At 46.0% G+C, this 19458-nt stretch overlaps 1 protein-coding gene across 6 annotated transcripts in view; it reads left to right on the top strand.

The window, feature by feature from the left end:
- Positions 1-19458, top strand: part of LOC137624586 (trithorax group protein osa-like) — a 94396-nt gene that overhangs the window by 11310 nt on the left and 63628 nt on the right. For all 6 annotated transcript variants that reach the window (XM_068355527.1, XM_068355530.1, XM_068355528.1 and 3 more), the window contains exon 2: positions 16849-19458. This exon is cut by the window's right edge and continues 2837 nt beyond it. In XM_068355527.1, coding sequence (XP_068211628.1) covers positions 17148-19458 — 2311 coding nt within the window. In that variant the 5' untranslated portion in view covers positions 16849-17147. The remainder of the gene's footprint in view (positions 1-16848) is intronic.

The following is a 19458-nucleotide window of genomic DNA, read 5'->3' as shown; positions in this document are numbered from 1 at the left end:
CAAACAAGGAGGCTCAGTATCCCACCAGCTATGTCAGCTAGTGGTGGGTATACAACATTGGTCTCAAATAAACACTCTCTCTCTGACTGCTTTATTCCAGGGAGGAGGAATGTCATAGCATACAACCTGAGCTGACTGGGGATGACAGTTGATTCAGAAAGGTCCTTGTTTTCCTCAAGAAGGCAAAGAGTCTTTTGACTTTTGGGGGTTCCCCGATCATGGACATGTTCGCCACTCATCCGAACAACAAATTCTCGGTGTATTGCTCTCCGGTCCCGAACCAAGTGACGGCAATGGAAGATACATTTCAACACCCGTGGGACAGGATGTACTTTTATGTCTTTCCCTAACCTGCCTGATGCATCAGGTATTAACACATACGCCATACAGCAGACGTAAGGAAATGCTAGTCGCCCTAAGGTGGCCTCAAGCAGAGTGGTATCTAGACCCTTTGGATCTTCTTGTGGAAGATACAGTATTCCCCAGATTGCAGACGTCCTGTCGTGTCTGCGGAAAGAGGAGAGTCTCTCAGTAACAGCAGTGAAAGGCTATCGCTAAGCCTTGAGCACAAGTCTTCAAGCTGAAGGCAATCGATTTCTCTTCCTCTTCAGGGCTATCAGCTTTTATAAGGAGCTTTGAACAGACCTTCCTACCTCAGGAACTTACACCCCCATCTTGAAATGTGAAAAGCATCCTGCAGACTCTTAAGATGGCACCTTATGAGCCTTTAAATGTAGGCCTCAGTATAAGATCTTGGAACCATACATGGTTGTCAGTTATGCACTTTTTTTTCTATTTGTTCACAGCAAAACGACCTAGGAGGAAACCCATATAAATGACTCAGGTTTTTATAGCTAGGATAAATACAAATTTGTAGTATTTAGTTTTGTAAATGTTTATGTATGAGGAAAAGTTGGGTACTTTTTATGTAGAATCATATCATTGAAACATATTAGATCGTAAAAAAAAAAATCATGCGGATATATTTTAAGAGCAAAAACTAAGTACATTATTGTAGCCTAAATCACTTGGCTCACTGGGACTCCCATGAGACTATAAAGTTGTGGAACTGTTTGTCTGGATACTGTACATTGAAACTATGAAATAGGATGTCGTGATGGAGTGAAAAAATAAAATTCAAGCAGAGCATAGTCTAATGATAAAAACTTACGGTTTTGGGTTATGAATTCAAAGTTATTACTTTAAACTTTTGTTGTTTTGCGTATAAAGCAAATTTTACTCAGGGTCATAATCTAGACACTTGCGATAAAGTATTACGTCATAGCCAAGTCTATAGTCAACTACATAGGTCTAGTTTTCCAAGGGGTTTCTTCAGTTTTAAGATAAAGATAACAAAATAATGGAGATGGAGAGTTATTTTATGGCTGTTAAAAACAATTAATTGTAAGTTTGAATTATATTGCTTTTACTTTAGGAAATAGAAGACTGTAATCAGGTCAGATATTATCAGCCACATTATTGAGAGCAGAATCTTCAGAATGAAAACCCACCCGAGAAGTTGGAACACGCGTATCGAAAACTCAATGGCACGCTGCATGCTTAGACGAGCGGTTGAAAAGAGTGCACCTATCATGAGCTTTGGGATCATCAAAACCCTGTGCATAATTGTGATCTCGTGTTCAGGAGACGTAAAGAAGTTTTTTCCCATGGGGAGACCGCTCTAAGGCCCTGTCCACACTACTGGGCAGTCCCCGACGGGCAAATAGTGATACCAGGCCACAATAGTTAGTGAAAATGAGGGTTGATGACGTCAGAAGCGGGAAAACTAAAGGCAGGGATCTGGCAACACTTTATGATGCCAGATCCCTGTCTGTGGTTTTCCCGCTTCTGACGTAATCAACCCTCAATCTTACTAACTATTGTGGTCTGGTATCACTGTTTGCCCGTCGGGGACTGCCCGGTAGTGTGGACAGGCCCTAAAGGAGGCGCTCGTGGATCCTTTGGATCGCGAGAATATCTGCAAGAGTGCCAAACAATTATTTTCGCTCAAGGGGTTAACTACTGCACTGTGGTTGTTCAGTGACTACTTGCCTCTTGTTAAGTGTAGAAGAGACACTTTTAGCTATGGTAAACAGCTCTTCTAGGAGAAGGACACTTCCAAATCAAACCATTGTTCTCTAGTCTTGGGTAGTTCCAGATCCTCTGTACCATGGTATTCCACTGTCTTAGGGTACACTTCTCTTTCTTGAGCATACACTCAGGCACACTATTCTATCTATTTTTCTTCATATTGTTATTTTGAAGGTTTTAATTTATATATGAAAGATTTATTTGAATGTTTTTACTGTTCTTAAAATACAGTATATTATTTTAATTGTTCATTGTATGTTGTAGTTTATTTCCTTATATCCTTTCCTCACTGGGCTACTTTCCCTGTTGGAGCCCTTGAACTTATAGCATCCTGCTTTTCCAACTAGTGTTGTAGTTTAGCAAGTAATAATGATAAAGTGAGAGCGAACTGTTGTTGTGCATGCCATAGAGGTGCACGTATAAGGAGCCTTTTTAAGCACGGACATAGTCTGGAGATACAGGGTTGTCCGATCTAGTTGGAAAGGAACCACCGCATGATGCAGCTCCTTTTATCAGCAGCAGAAGAATCAGAGTCCAAATCCTTTGTCTGCTAGGAGGCTTGTTGCCCCCCGAGCACACACGTTAGCTGGGGATGATTCACGCAACTCTGAAGATTTGCAAAAATGATTAATCTCATCATACGTTAGCTTTTTTCTGAGAAGGTGAACCTGTTCCTTCTGATCCCGTCTTCTTTGGAAAACTCAGAAGGTTGATCAATCAAGTAATTGTCTCAAAGGCTGAACATCAGCAGGCAGCTTGGGTTCAGGCTCATTGTTAAGGACAATAGCATCAGGTGCTGAAGAAGCATTTATAGTACAGTATTCCTCTTCGAATGGTTAAACTTCAAGGTCAATTTCTCTATAGTCTGACTATCGTGTAACCCCTGGGAAGTCCAAAGGTGTAGCACAGCAACATCAACCAGAATAAAATCTGAAAGTACAGTAGGGGAAACAAGAGTCATCTGGCCTTGAGACATGTACAAGGGTTAATTTGTCATCACTTCCCTTCATGTCTCCCAAAGAGACCAAAGAGGAACGGTCAGAAGACAGAGCATCAGAGGTTGAAAAAAGGAGTTTTGTAGACCTCTTTGACCTCGAGCATTAGCACGAGTGAGAGGAGTCATGCTTAGCTTTTTTCTTCCGTCTCTTGCCATATGTCTGCCACTGTGAGGGTTATCACTCCCTACATTCTTACAAGGGGAATCCAACTGGCAGGCATGACCCCATGCACAAAGAGCATAAGGCATATTTCCAATACTCCTGGGCAGGTCTGCATGTCTGCATACGCGCGCACACACACGTGCACACGCTGAAAAGAGAAAAAAAGGATATTCGTAAAACCAAGTTCCAAGAGAACGCGATAGCATGTTAGTGTTAGTCGGCGGCAGGAATCAAAGTGGCTGTTCAGTTTACCGTGTCACCACACTGTAACTACCAGCTACAGCTGAAACAAGTTTATAAGTTTTAACTGCCTAGTTCTCCAGCTGCACTGAATCATTCTTCTATTAAAAGGACAAAAGTTTGTACAGTACTCAAGTGTGAACAAATATACAGTAGTACCATAGTTTACGAGTTTAATCGTTCCAGGAGTGAGCTCGTAACCTAAAATGCTCCCACAGTATTCTTAAAAAAATTTTCCCATAAGAAATAAAGGAAATTCACTCGATTCTTGAAATCCATGAATACACACACGCACACACACACTCATATTGAAAGGTTTGTAATGAAATTTAATGAACAAATTACAAAATTCCTAACATCCGAAATTAATGCGAATACAGTAATAATTCACAATAATAGATAAACGTATACATGTATTGACAAATTAACTAACACTTTTACCTTGAGGAGAGTCATGGCTGGTGTGAGGGAGATGAGAGAGGAGGAGGGGGTTACTGCAGGGGGGGGGAGGAATCTTGCATGAGAATTTTATTGGGTATTCTCTTTCTTTTGAAGTGTTCACTCACTAATTGCATTACAGTGAACCCTCGTTTATCGCGGTAGATAGGTTCCAGACGCGGCCGCGATAGGTGAAAATCCGCGAAGTAGTGACACCATATTTACCTATTTATTCAACATGTATATTCAGACTTTTAAAACCTTCCCTTGTACGTAGTACTGTTAACAAACTACCCTTTAATGTACAGAACACTTAATGCATGTACTACAGTACCCTAAACTAAAACAGGCACAAATATTAAAGGCAATTTTATATCATGCGTTTCCTAAACACGCTAAAAAGCACGTTAAAAAATGGCAACGAATGTTTTTTTTACATTTATCTCTGATCATAATGAAGAAACAAACTGGAGGTAGAGCTTTGCTTATTACCCAGACATATTTCCCATACTATTCCCTTAGAACTACATCACATCTTCCTACTTTAGATATATATATATATATATATATATATATATATATATATATATATATATATATATATATATATATATATGTATATATACATATATACATAAATACATGCATACATATATATATATATATATATATATATATATATATATATATATATATATGATAAATTTTGCACATTTTTACGTGTTTTTCATATTCAAATAAGCCATATATATTTTAGATATATTAATGTCTGGATTCTCTTAACGACCTCGGGATCAGAGCCCCAGGCGAAATCACACAAAGACAAGAGCTTGGCTCCGGCCGGGAATCGAACCCTGGTCGGCAAGCTTATATAGACAGTGACTAACCCATTCGGCCACGAAGAAAGATAAAAGTCAATGACAATTCTACTGTACTTATACCTGTCGAATTCAAGTATTTTGTACTTAGAATTGAAATCAACCCATCTTCACCATCGTAGCTAATTGGTAGTTTGTTACTTGGCATTCAATTAATGATAAATTTTGCACATTTTTACGTGTTTTTCATATTCAAATAAGCCATATATATTTTAGATATATTAATGTCTGGATTCTCTTAACGACCTCGGGATCAGAGCCCCAGGCGAAATCACACAAAGACAAGAGCTTGGCTCCGGCCGGGAATCGAACCCTGGTCGGCAAGCTTATATAGACAGTGACTAACCCATTCGGCCACGAAGAAAGATAAAAGTCAATGACAATTTTACTGTACTTATACCTGTCGAATTCAAGTATTTTGTACTTAGAATTGAAATCAACCCATCTTCACCATCGTAGCTAATTGGTAGTTTGTTACTTGGCATTCAATTAATGATAAATTTTGCACATTTTTACGTGTTTTTCATATTCAAATAAGCCATATATATTTTAGATATATTAATGTCTGGATTCTCTTAACGACCTCGGGATCAGAGCCCCAGGCGAAATCACACAAAGACAAGAGCTTGGCTCCGGCCGGGAATCGAACCCTGGTCGGCAAGCTTATATAGACAGTGACTAACCCATTCGGCCACGAAGAAAGATAAAAGTCAATGACAATTCTACTGTACTTATACCTGTCGAATTCAAGTATTTTGTACATAGAATTGAAATCAACCCATCTTCACCATCGTAGCTAATTGGTAGTTTGTTACTTGGCATTCAATTAATGATAAATTTTGCACATTTTTACGTGTTTTTCATATTCAAATAAGCCATATATATTTTAGATATATTAATGTCTGGATTCTCTTAACGACCTCGGGATCAGAGCCCCAGGCGAAATCACACAAAGACAAGAGCTTGGCTCCGGCCGGGAATCGAACCCTGGTCGGCAAGCTTATATAGACAGTGACTAACACGTAAAAATGTGCAAAATTTATCATTAATTGAGTGCCAAGTAACAAACTACCAATTAGCTACGATGGTGAAGATGGGTTGATTTCAATTCTAAGTACAAAATACTTGAATTCGACAGGTATAAGTACAGTAGAATTGTCATTGACTTTTATCTTTCTTCGTGGCCGAATGGGTTAGTCACTGTCTATATAAGCTTGCCGACCAGGGTTCGATTCCCGGCCGGAGCCAAGCTCTTGTCTTTGTGTGATTTCGCCTGGGGCTCTGATCCCGAGGTCGTTAAGAGAATCCAGACATTAATATATCTAAAATATATATGGCTTATTTGAATATGAAAAACATGTAAAAATGTGCAAAATTTATCATTAATTGAATGCCAGGTAACAAACTACCAATTAGCTACGATGGTGAAGATGGGTTGATTTCAATTCTAAGTACAAAATACTTGAATTCGACAGGTATAAGTACAGTAGAATTGTCATTGACTTTTATCTTTCTTCGTGGCCGAATGGGTTAGTCACTGTCTATATAAGCTTGCCGACCAGGGTTCGATTCCCGGCCGGAGCCAAGCTCTTGTCTTTGTGTGATTTCGCCTGGGGCTCTGATCCCGAGGTCGTTAAGAGAATCCAGACATTAATATATCTAAAATATATATGGCTTATTTGAATATATATATATATATATATATATATATATATATATATATATATATATATATATATATATATATATATATATGTTACTATATATATGGGTTATGGAAAAAATCCGCGATGGTCGAACCGCGAAGTAGCGAGGGTTCACTGTACTTAATTTATGCTTTCAGGGCACTTGGTTGTCTTTTTTTTTCTTTTTTTACACAAACTAAGTTTTAACAAGGAACCTACTACAGTATATTTAAAGTCAACTTTTTTGTGGTTTTCTTTAAAATGTTGTGGACATGTGACATCGCATGGTCTGTATTAATTATAGATTTACTACTCACTATTACGAAGCAGTATCGTTTATAAAATTTTACAGGCTTTTCCATGTTCTTCACATCTCAACCGCACTCTTTTGATGCTCTCTCTATTCAGCTCCAATACCATTGCTTTTATCAGTACTGTAATAGTGTTTCTATAATTATATACCCTTTTAACTCCTGCTCATAAATCCAAATAATCAGATACATTTCAGTGTTATTTTGTTACAGCATCGGTTGTCCTCTTTGTTGTTCGGAGTTGAAGCTGTACCATTGTGTATAATGCAATATGTTCAAACATTGCTACCAGATCTAACATAGCCTCGCGGTCCCTTTATTCGTTCACGTGGCAATGACTGGCAGGCAAAGTTGAACACCTATAATGTACATACAGATATTAAACCTACTTGTACTTGGGGCTCATGAGTTATTTGGTCAATTTCAGTCCGGAGCAGTACGAAATCCTTGTCATAGTGAGCAGCAAGATTAAAATGGAAGTAAAGAAAACTGCATTGAAGTGTTGTAATTGCATCACGTGAAAAACTGTAAGAGGAATCAACTTAACTATTTTACACAAACTGTGAGACGGCTGTAAATCAGACCTAGACCTATTACACGAAAATGTACATGAACACATTATACGAGAAGGTAAAACAATCTATAGCCATGCAGGTAACATTTATGTAGGACAAAACAGAAAAAAACTAATAACCATATATAGTAAACATGTTACTCCTGAAATCATGTGCCTGTTTCGTCATCCTTTTCCCAAACTAAAGCCCTATGCACACGATCGAGCATGCCCAACGGGCAAACAGTGATACCAGACCACAATAGTTAGTAAGAATGAGGGTTAATGACGTCAGAAGCGGGAAAACCACAGACAGGGATCTGGCATCATACAATGTTGCCAGATCCCTACCTTTAGTTTTCCTGCTTCTTACATCATCAACCCTCATTTTCACTAACTATTGTGGCCTGGTATCACTGTTTGCCCGTCGGATGCTTGATCATGTGGACAGGGCTTAAGAACACGGCAATGAGGTTTTTTGCCCGCAGTGCTCTCGCTTCTTACCTCATCAGTGATGGTTATCTTTACCCGTTAAGGAATGCCCTGCCGTGTGGACACCCTGAAGTGACCGATATAACGCAGTTAATAAACCAAACCTGCCGTGTGGAGACACCCTAAAGTGACCGATATAACGCAGTTAATAAACCAACGCAGCGTTTTTGGTCTCGGACTCAATATTACTTCTGTATCCTCCTGCTCCTAATTTTTATTTGTTCCGTAACCGAAATACAAACCACGCTATTTACAAAGGGTTATTACTTTTAGCGTAGCTGAAATGGCGAGCCATTAGAATTTAACGAGGGTGTATTACCCCCGCGCTAGTTAGCGGGGGGGTAGGGGAGTGGTAGCTAGCTACCCCTCCTCCCCCTCACACACAGGTGAATACTCACTTTCACTTTTGGCTCGGACTGTGACAGACGTCTCTGTCTTGGTCCTCGCTTGGCAGCCATTGTCTGTTTTGTCTTTACTTAATCGCTTACTTTTCTTTTACTCAATATATATGTAAACATGTTTTCATGTTTGTATATATATTTGAGTATAGAAATAAGTAAGTTTCCTTTTCAGATGTGTGTGTGTAGTGTACGATATCTACGTGGAGGCCTCGGCAGTTAGGCCACCACGGCCTAATTTTATGGGTTGCGATCGAGTTTGACTTCGGTCTTTCTCTCTCTCTCTCTCTTGAGGTCGTTCACCCTTTTACTATGTTTTACTACGCCCTTGTAGCTTCCTTCCCGTGTGGGTGGGGTTGCTACGCCGTACATTTTGTCTCAATTAGTTTATGAATCTAATTGTAGTTGTTAATTTTTCAGCTTGTAGAACGATTCCTTTCGGGGTTTTCGTTTTTTCTTTAGTGTTCATTCATTTTTAAATTACATAATTACATAGTTACATAATTATAATTGTTATAATTCTGTTTTGGTTACAGCTCTCCTTCCGCGAGTGTAAGTGGTTGTGAGGGCACGTGCCTGTTGTGTAATTCTTGTTCCTTTTCCTCGGGATTCCTCTTCGGAGCCTTCCCGGGGGAATGAATGTGTACTAATATTATTTGTTTTATTTTTTTACAGTTACCGATCTAGTTCGTTTCTGTAATATAGCAACGGTGTGAGCTGTCTGGTTGAGTCCTGGGGATTCGGCTGTTGCTGCCTCCCCCCTTGTATTGTCGTCAGGGGCGTGTCTCCTTCTACTGGTAGTACTCCCGTGTCGACGGACAGCTCTCCAGTTCATTTTAGAACAGTCAGGAGGCTTGCCTCCTTGGGCGGATAACTTTCCTTCCGAGGGAAGTTTTTTCCTGTCCAGGCTTGAGCTTTTCCTCTTTTGGGGGGTTCTTCTCTTGCCTTTTTTTCGTGCGACTATGCTCTTGGTGCTGAGCGGTCGCACCTGCAGTTTCGCTCAAGGGGCTGGGCAACTGCAGGAGCTCCTCTTCGGAGGATTGCCCCTTTTAGGTCACTGGCTGACCAGTCTCTTCCACGAAGTGTTTCTCTTTCGTTCGCGAGAGAGTACACTCATAGAGACTCCTCTTCGGAGGTTTCTTCTGTTGCTGTTGCTGTTGGCCTCCCTCGCCGTAAGGCCCTCCGTCCGCCTCGTCGTAAGGGCCTCTCATCTCCCTATAAGGGTGCTTGAGGCGCCTTTTTGAATCTCCGTTTGCAGCCTACAACTTCTTTGTCTCGATCTTCCGTCTTGGTGCAGATGGACAGCAGTCTAATCTCGTCTTCCGACGGGCAACGGTCTTCCCGACGGACAACGGTCTTCCCGACGGACAGCGGTCTTCCGACGGACATCAGTCTCCCGGCGGACAACGATCCCTTCGGGGCAAAGGGTTGCCCCCACGGGGGTTCTTCCCTTGCGTGTCAGGGTTTCCCTGCGCGCCCTTCTGTTCGTCAGCGCTCTCCTGTTCGTCAGCGCTTTCAAGATGATCTTCCCTGCGGTTCCTGTTACGTGCCCTGTGCGCCCACGTTCGCCCTCGCGATCTAGAACTTCGGTTCAGGTCGGGGTCAAGGACTCTTCTTCTTTGCGCAGGCTTCCACGCGTAGCCTTCTGCTCGTCAGCGATCATCAGCTCGTCAGCGATCATCAGCTCGTCAGCGATCATCAGCTCGCCAGCGATCGTCAGCTCGTCAGCGATCGTCAGCTCGTCAGCGATCATCAGCTCGCCAGCGATCTCCGGATCGCCCACGTGTGTTACAGCTGGCACGCCAACGTTCTCCAACACTTCTGAAGGAACATGGTTCGCCAGCTACTAGCTCAACTGCGGATGCTGATCGCCATCGCGCGACCCTCAACTGCAGATGCTGATCGCCATCGCGCGACCCTCAACTGCGGATGCTATCGCCATCGCGCGACCCTCAACTGCAGATGCTGATCGCCATCGCGCGACCCTCAACTGCGGATGCTGATCGCCATCGCGCGACCCTCAACTGCGGATGCTGATCGCCATCGCGCGACCCTCAACTGCGGATGCTGATCGCCATCGCGCGACCCTCAACTGCGGATGCTGATCGCCATCGCGCGACCCTCAACTGCGGATGCTGATCGCCATCGCGCGACCCTCAACTGCGGATGCTGATCGCCATCGCGCGACCCTCAACTGCGGATGCTGATCGCCATCGCGCGACCCTCAACTGCGGATGCTGATCGCCATCGCGCGACCCTCAACTGCGGATGCTGATCGCCATCGCGCGACCCTCAACTGCGGATGCTGATCGCCATCGCGCGACCCTCAACTGCGGATGCTGATCACCATCGCACCCTTTCACGCGATCATTCACCTGCGCATGCTGCTCGCCATCGCACAACCCTGAACGATTGCCCGCTTACGCATGCTGCTCCTCATCGCACAACCCTGAACGATCGCCCTCTTGCGGATGCTGATCACCATCGCACCCTTTCACGCGATCATTCACCTGCGCATGCTGCTCGCCATCGCACAACCCTGAACGATTGCCCGCTTACGCATGCTGCTCCTCATCGCACAACCCTGAACGATCGCCCTCTTGCGGATGCTGATCACCATCGCACCCTTTCACGCGATCATTCACCTGCGCATGCTGCTCGCCATCGCACAACCCTGAACGATTGCCCGCTTACGCATGCTGCTCCTCATCGCACAACCCTGAACGATCGCCCTCTTGCGGATGCTGATCACCATCGCACCCTTTCACGCGATCATTCACCTGCGCATGCTGCTCGCCATCGCACAACCCTGCACGATTGCCCGCTTACGCATGCTGCTCCTCATCGCACAACCCTGAACGCTCGCCCTCTTGCGGATGCTGATCACCATCGCACCCTATCACGCGATCATTCACCTACACATGCTGCTCGCCATCGCTTACCGCCAGCGATCTTCTTCACCTACGCGGCAGCACGATCGCTCGCCGTCACGCCCATTCGCCTGCGCGCCCGCGCGATCGCTCGCCCGCGCGATCGCTCGCCCGCGCGATCGCTCGCCTGCGCGCCCGCGCGATCGCTCGCCTGCGCGCCCTCGCGACCGCTCGCCTGCGCGCCCGCGCGACCACTCGCCTGCGCGCCCGCGCGACCATTCGCCTTTGCGCGACCGTTCGCCCTCGCGCGACCATAGTTCGCGGCGAATTCCACAGCCGGTGGTAGCAGCAGGGACGCGTGCTCCTAGGCGGCACTCGGGATCACCTCCATCCAAGCACAGGTTGGTAGTGCAGGACGAAGACAGGTCAGTACAGCATTCTTCCCACCTTCTTTTCAGGCAGGAACCGTCGTGTCCTCTCCAAAGGATCGCCCGATCCCTTTCACCTTAGCGAGGATTTCGGACTCTGTGTCCTTGGAGCAGCAGACATGGTTTGATCCGCTGGCACGGGCGTTAATGAGGTTTATGAAACCAGCACTCACCGGCCAGGGTAACAAACCAGCGGCTGTCTCTCCTACGCTGAAGAGAAAGAGAGGAGTGGACTTCGTGGTGACTTCCCCCAGGGCGAAGTTGGTTCCCAAGAGGTCGGTCCCGAGGGTCCCCTCTCCTGCACGAGTACTCTCTCCTTCTCCCGCCCTGGAAGGATTTTTGGCGGGGAGGCTTTCCGTTGAAGATTTCTCCATCGGACAAGGGGTGACTGCTTACCTCTTCCTCTGGGACCTTACCAGGTTCTTTCCCTCCTCGGTTACGGCCCGAGGTTTGGTTCAAGGAAGCTACAGGAAGATCAAGGGTACTTTCCTCCTCTCGAGCTCAGGCACCTTGGCCTTTCGTCGTTAAGTATCTACTTGCGGACAAGCTCGATGTTGTACCATCTGGACGCACTGACTGAAGGCTTCCTTCGGGTGTCTCATCTGTGGAGGTCAACGACCTCAGACACCCTTCCATCCTTGAGAAGAGTTTTGTCTTTGCCCAAGGACAGAGACTTAAACATCTGCTGTGCGGAGTAAATCGACTTCCGGTTTCACTCCTCCAAGGCGCTTTCTTCCAGACTCTGCAGGGCTCCAGCTCCCTTTTCTTTCAACCACGTCGGCCTAAGTTATCGGCTACGACAACTGGGACAAGGTGTCCAATTGCAGTTTCCTCCTGTCAGGAACAGATGGCACGGGAGACTCCCCCGGGGGGGCATAGTCCTAAAAGGAGTTCACGAACTCTAGGATTGCAGGTTTTTTCGCTGGGAGGATGCTTAAGGTTACTCATCCGAATGACAGCTTCCCGATGCCCATTCCCGCACAATCTCTGTGAGTAGCCAAGGATATCGCGCCTGCCGTCTCTGTCAGCGAATTCAGTGTCTCTGAACCTCTATGCCATAGCATCAGCAGAGTTGCCCGGTTGGGCAGAATGATCCATACCTTAGGCGAAGGTCTTCCTTAGGATCATCGACGGCTTCACCCCCGGCCCCCTCAGTCGATCCTTTCTTGTAAGGAAGGATCTGAGAGGGGATGTCCATAGTCGACCTCTCAGCCCTGATCAAGTTTGTCGAACAAACTTCGGCCAGCGTAGACCAGCAGAATCGATCAGACTGGTAACGAGGCGACAGGACTCCTTTAACCCTGGATCGAAAGGACGGGTACTTTCAGTTTCCATTCCATCCATCTTCCAGGGTGCTCGTCGAATTCAGCCTAAACTGCAAGTATTCCTGCTTATGATGCAGTGTGGCTATCCCGCCGTGGCATAGCAGGTTTGTTTCCCCAGAGAACTCTCCCTGCCTTCCTCTTGGCCGCTCAGGTGCAGACTTCCGCCTCCTCTGCTGTTTGGAGGGCTGGTCAACTCCGGTAGGCTTGGGTTTCGACCTTCTTCAGCGCCGGGAAAAGCTTCCGAATGCTGACCATGAGTGTGGGCTCATGGTATTTTGCTTGGAGCCTTCTCTTCCTCTGCCTCAACATCTGGAGTATCTGGCCATGATATTGAGTCAACCGCCTTACCACGTTGGAAACCCCGCTTCTCGTCCGTCCAGCGAGGTTAAGCAACGTCGGTACTTGGATGGGTGACCACCTGGGGACGCCAGATTCTGTTACCACATCCTCCGAGCCTTCCTTTCGGTTCACCGTGGCAAGACTGAGGAGAGTCGCAGTACCTGTTCTCAGTCAAGCAGAGTTTTCAGCCCTACCTTGGAACGTTTCCTAGTTCTTCTTTCCTCATTGACCCGTTTATAGTCCGAACGGTCGCCTCAGGATAAGTTCCATGTGGGGCGATCCAAGTTCCGGTGGCTTCAGGCAATGTTTAACCGGACTCCCTGGCCCTATGGGACCAGCGGAACTATTAAACCTGCAATGGGTGTTGACCTATGGAGCCTCTTGATGGTAGTGGATATTCTCGTCCTTTCCCCACATTCTTGATGCGGTTCTCGGACTCGTCAAAGGAAAGGGGGGGGGGGGGGGGGGGGGCATGTTCCGGTCCAGGCCTATGGTCAAGACCTGAAGGATACCTCTCCATCATTCAGGCAGGCTTAAGGGCCTTAGTCTGGCCCCTCTTCAGATCCTACCGCTCCTGCCAAGTCGCCCCGTTGCGTGTCGACTTCATGCTAACCAGCAGGGGACGCATTTTCACACCTTCACATCTTGCAGTAGAGATATCGGGATGATTGAGATTCTCTCAATTCCACCATCGGCTCTCTCATTCCAGGCAGGGGAATGTTTCTCTCAGACTATCCGAGCAGAGCCTCATAGAGAGAGTGTACCTAGGGGTCTTTGACCTTGGGTAACCAGCAAGTGCTGGTCTGGGGGACCTGATCGCGACAGCTTGGAACCTCAAGCTTCCGCTAGTTTTCCCCCCAGTCTCAGACCCCGAGACTCTGGCAAGATGCATTCCGGTGATGGTGGGACAACTTCGACGCCTGCGTCTTCCCTCCTTTTTGTCTGCGGACAATGGGTCTCAACAAAACCAGGTTGTCTGTCAACCTTTCAATGGGAGAGCTCCACTGGGACTATGTGCAGAACGGTTTCTGGACTCTCTGCTTCCCCTGACGGAACTCCCGGGAGAGCTTCTCCCACGGCGCAGACTACTCAAGCAACCACACTGCGACATCTCTCCCGAACCGGGGCGTCGCTTCGGCTTCATGCCTGGAGACACTACGCTTCCTCCTCTAGAAGAGACAACCCGCTACAGTCGCGGTACGGAGGTCGCGTCATCTGCGATAGTCATCCACAGGGGTCTCCCAGGCAAAGTGAAGAGTCTAAGGTGGTTGGTGCCGTGGGAGATATACCTCTTCCCGTGAGGCCTCTTCTCCAGCAATAACGGTCTTATTGCCTTTCGGCGGGAGGAAACTCCTTTCCGCTTTTGGCAATGAAGCCTGTCGCTCAGCCTTTCCCTGACCTTCAGGCTTAAAGGAATAACTTTTTCCTGCCCGCTGGATCTATCCTCGCTCATGCGAAGCTACGATCGTCCCTGCCCTAGTCGGAGGAAGACCTCCAACTTGGAGCATGGCTCGGACTTTTAGTCCTTTAAGAGATCTTCTCAAGACCCTTTTACGACAGGCCTCGGATTGTATTCCGCCCTGGGTCTTCTGCTCACTCTGGCCACGGCCAGTGTGTAAGCAATCTTCTTGGTCTCTTACTACTCCCCCCCTTTCTAAGGAAGAGGGGAAGGCAACATTCAGGCTCGCTCCTGAGTTGTTGGCTAGACTCAGAATCTGAGGGTCCCGACCCTTCGGTCCGATTCATTCAAGATTTTGAGTCTCCATTCTGTGTCTGATGTCCCAAGACCTTCTCTTTCTTGCCAGTACAGGAATCGAGAGGTTAGCGCTGGGAACAGCTGCAGTTTGGCCTCAGTTGCAGCCGATTTGGGAACACAAGGAGGACATGGGGGGAGAGTCACCAGTATACCTCTTCAGCCCGGACTCAAGGACATTCATCTCGACCTGTCTTCAGACCCTCCCCCGTCACGTCGCCCTACAGCACGATGTTGGATACATCGCAACGTCCCTCGCCTTCGAGTAATACTACTCTGTGACGCAGGTGCTACAAGCTGGAGTCTGGAAGCGTCTGATGACCTTCGCAGCCCGCTTCCTGCAGGGCGTGACCCACAGGAGTCTCGATACGTTTTCTATCGCTCTGTGGTGGCTACACAACAGCTGGTCTAACCTCAGGCTCCTTTTTGGACAGGTAGCAGAAGGTTGAGGGCATTGTTGTCAGGTTTTAGTCTGCATGAACGAAAGAAGTATGTCTGGCCCTTACTTCTTTCTTCATCATCCCCTCTACGGGGAAGCAGCATCCTGGTCTCTGCATAGCTGACCTCGAACCTCTGCAGGTAAACCATGCTTCCTTGTGTTCCGAGTATTGAGTCAATACTGTCGCGTCCCCCATACCCTGACGAGGTGGTATTGGGAACGTCTTAACCCAGAGTTCCTTCTGGAACTCCAGGTCAACTGCCTAAGACGGGTCACACTTCTTCCTTCACACACAAGCTTACGTAGGCCACATGGTTCCTTGCGGTGCAAGGAACTTGTGAGGTGCAGGGACTCCTTTTCTCGAGTGCGACTCACTCGGATTCTGAGTCCCCGGGTAAAGCCAAAGCCAGTATGGCTGGGGACTTTCCACCCTTCCTAAGGGATAAGTCACCCTTTGTAAATAGCGTGGTTTGTATTTCGGTTACGGAACAAATGACAAATTCGAAGATAATTTGTATTTTTCCTAACCATACAAACCTTAGCTATTTACACATATTTGCCCGCCAGCCCTGTCCCCCAAGACAAGTCCTACCTCTAAGTGAAAGTGAGTATTCACCTGTGTGTGAGGGGGAGGAGGGGTAGCTAGCTACCACTCCCCTACCCCCCCGCTAACTAGCGCGGGGGTAATACACCCTCGTTAAATTCTAATGGCTCGCCATTTCAGCTACGCTAAAAGTAATAACCCTTTGTAAATAGCTAAGGTTTGTATGGTTAGGAAAAATACAAATTATCTTCGAATTTGTCATTTTGACTTGTAAAGTAGTGTGATTATATTTTGCTGATGATTATTGCTTTGTGGGGGTTTTATTGTCTTGGCCAGTTGACTATTGGTTGACTTCTTCCTAAATAATTTGTAGCAGAAATAATTGTCGGATAGTGACTGCTCACTTGCTCGTTAACAATCTCTAGTAACCTGTTCTTGAATTTAGCATTTTATCGTAGAAATTACAATTGTGAGGGAATCGGAGAAGTTGCAGTTGTGAGAGAATCTATTTGTAAAATGTTTTATATCCATATATGTTTAAAATTATTTTTATACAATTGTAAAACAAGCCAAAAATGAAATGAACTTGTTGATGTTTTCATAATAGTGTTACTTGAATTATTGAATTATTTCGTTGTTTTGTTTTGCAATTGTCATAAAGCTTTGAAGAGAATTGATAGAATTTTTTGTTGTTTGTTTTAACCTTGAGGAAGGAATTTTTTTTTTTTGTACTTTATCCCATACTGTAATGTGAATTTGAGGCATCCCACTTATACTGTTATGAATAGTGTTTAGCTTATCTATCGTGACATCTTATATCGAGTAGAATACTGTATGTAAAGAATGGTGTTAAGTTTTACAAGTTTTTTTATTCTATAATTTCATTGATGTCTTTCTTTTTCAGGGTGATGGCCTGATTGATTGACTGGAGAGTACTGGTGACGTGAATCTCATAACAGTGAATGATCTGCCATTGAATACTCAAAGAGAAAACCAAAGTTCAATAATCCTGTATGAGATAAGCCAGCTACTAAATGAGTTCTTGGATATTCTTAAAGGATGATACTCTAATATAAAAAGAGGTTTAGAATATGATAATAGTTATTTTATCGGTGGAAACGAGCAAAATGTTAAAGTAAGTTTTTACACGAGTTGAAGACACTTTCAAAGAACATTCGTGATGTATGCCAGGTGTAAAAGAAAATGAACTCAATGCACAACAGTTTTGGTGGGTCTGGAGGGTATCCGGGGCCCTACCCTGGCTATGTGCCTCCCCCAGCTGCCCTCCCATACTACAATGGGTATCCAGGAGACCTGAGTCAAGTATCCAGCCCTTACTATGGCAAACCAACAGCTGTCCCTCCAGGGTATTCCTCAGGCATGGGAAGCTATTCTGCTCCACCAATCAACAACAGTTCAATGTACTACCAACAGTATGGCCTGGGTTACCAGTATGGCTATACTAAATATGGCCTCGGGTCAGGGCTCGGATCTAACCTTGGATACTCATCAGAGCTCGCTGGGGCGTCTGGTATTACACCGCCCTCCCTTGGGGGGCTACAAGCTCCCACAACTGATTTAGGATTGACTGGTTCCATGTTTTCAAAGGGAAAGTTCAGTGGTAACCAAGGTAGCCCTTCTCCATTGACTTCTGGTATAGGAGTTGGCCATGGGAGCTCTTCATCATCATTGTTGTCTCCGGTTACTTCTACTCCACCGTCCCCTGGCCCTCACAACCTCCCTAGTGGTCTCACAGCTACTGGGGCAACTCCAAGTCCTCCTGTAGATATGATAGAGTCGAAGAAGGATCTGGATAAAATGCGACGATGTCAAGTGTGTGGTCAAGTCTTTCGACTGATGAGTGAATGCCTTGCCCATATGAAGTCTGTTCATGCAGTTCATGAAGCACCTATCAGTATGTACAGTTTACAGCATGGTGCTGGGGGACACCTCACCCAGAGTCTCACATCTACAGCCTCGTCAGTTCCATCAGCTCTTGCATCCAACTTGGGTCCTCCAAATAACACAAGGGCAGGTGGAGTAGGTGCTCCAGATAGCCCTCTCATGGCTCTTGAACGCATGGGTTGGGGAGAGAAACAAGGTTTGCTTCCTTCTTTACATGCATCCCCATCTCCTCTTACACCTGCTTACACTCCAGCTCCAGCTGTAACACCAGGACCGCAGCACCCGTCCACCCAACATCTCACTCCTCAACACTTAGCTTCACAGCACCCAACTTCCCAACATCCTCCCTCTCAGCATCCATCATCACAACATCCATCATCTCAGCATCCTTCTTCCCAGCACCAGTCTCCCCAGCATCCACCTTCCCAACACCCATCTTCTCAACATAGTGGTCCCCAACACCCTTCCCAACATCCTCCTTCCCAGCATCCTTCTCCTCAGCATACTTCTCCTTCCCAACATCCTCAGTCTTCTCAGCATCCTCCATCTTCTCAACATCCCCCTCCATCCCAGCATCCCCCTCCTTCTCAGCATCCCCCTCCTACTCAGCATCCTCCTTCCCAACATTCTTCTCAGCATCCCTCCTCCCAAATTCAGTCTTCACAGCATCAGGCTTCGCAACATCCTTCAGCCCAGGCCCCATCTTCTCAACATTCAGTTTCACAACACCCATCTAGCCAACATTCTTCTGCCCCAATTTCCTCTACCTTGCACCCATCAAATCAACATCACCCCCAGTATCATTCCTCTCAACACGCACAACATTCTTCATCCAGTCAGCATCAGTCTCCCCAAACTCCTCCAACATCACATGCTATGATGGAGGCTACCTTGAGTGAACATCACACTGCCAGGTCAAGACTGAACAGCTTGCCCATAACATATACTGTCAGATCAGATCCTACAGTATCACAAGCTCAGAGCAGGCATACATACTCAACGCCTTGTTCATTGCCAGATAATCTTCCAGTGAATGATGCTAGACCAGAAATTGGAATGGCCTCAAACTACATTAAACCACGTAAAGCAAGCTCATATTCAGTATCCAGCATCATTGGAGAAACAAGTGAAAGAGTGAGAGAAAAGGGGGCTATTATACCCCATGAATCTTCCAATAGTAGGAGGCAGTTATCTCCCAGCATAAGACAACAACCTATTGAAAGTTATGAGCAACAAATTCACAGTGAACACACACAGGACAACACTTGTCCTTCTACTGGCTCCCAAACTGTCGGGGAGGATTATCTTTCACAAGAATCAGAACCATGTAAAAGTAAATTACATGAGGAAAGTGAAGATGCAAAAGAAGAAAGAGAAATAAAAGAAGAGCAAGCAGAAGAACCAATTGCTATGAAGATGCCTCCTCAGGTATCCGAGGAACCTTCTGATCTTCAGGCACCCTATGAACCAAAAAAGGAAGAGGAAAGAGGAGAAGAAGCAGGAGTCGATCTGCCTGAAGATTTGAGCCAAAGTGCGGCCGAACTCCCCTCACCACCCGCAAACCTCTCGGCACAGCAATCGCAGGAAATGACACCAGAGAAGGAAAATG

The sequence above is a fragment of the Palaemon carinicauda genome, chromosome 31 (assembly GCF_036898095.1).
Source record: "Palaemon carinicauda isolate YSFRI2023 chromosome 31, ASM3689809v2, whole genome shotgun sequence".
NCBI lineage: Eukaryota > Metazoa > Arthropoda > Malacostraca > Decapoda > Palaemonidae > Palaemon > Palaemon carinicauda.
Note: the sequence above shows the minus strand (reverse complement) of the source record. Positions and strands in the feature narration are given on the sequence as shown.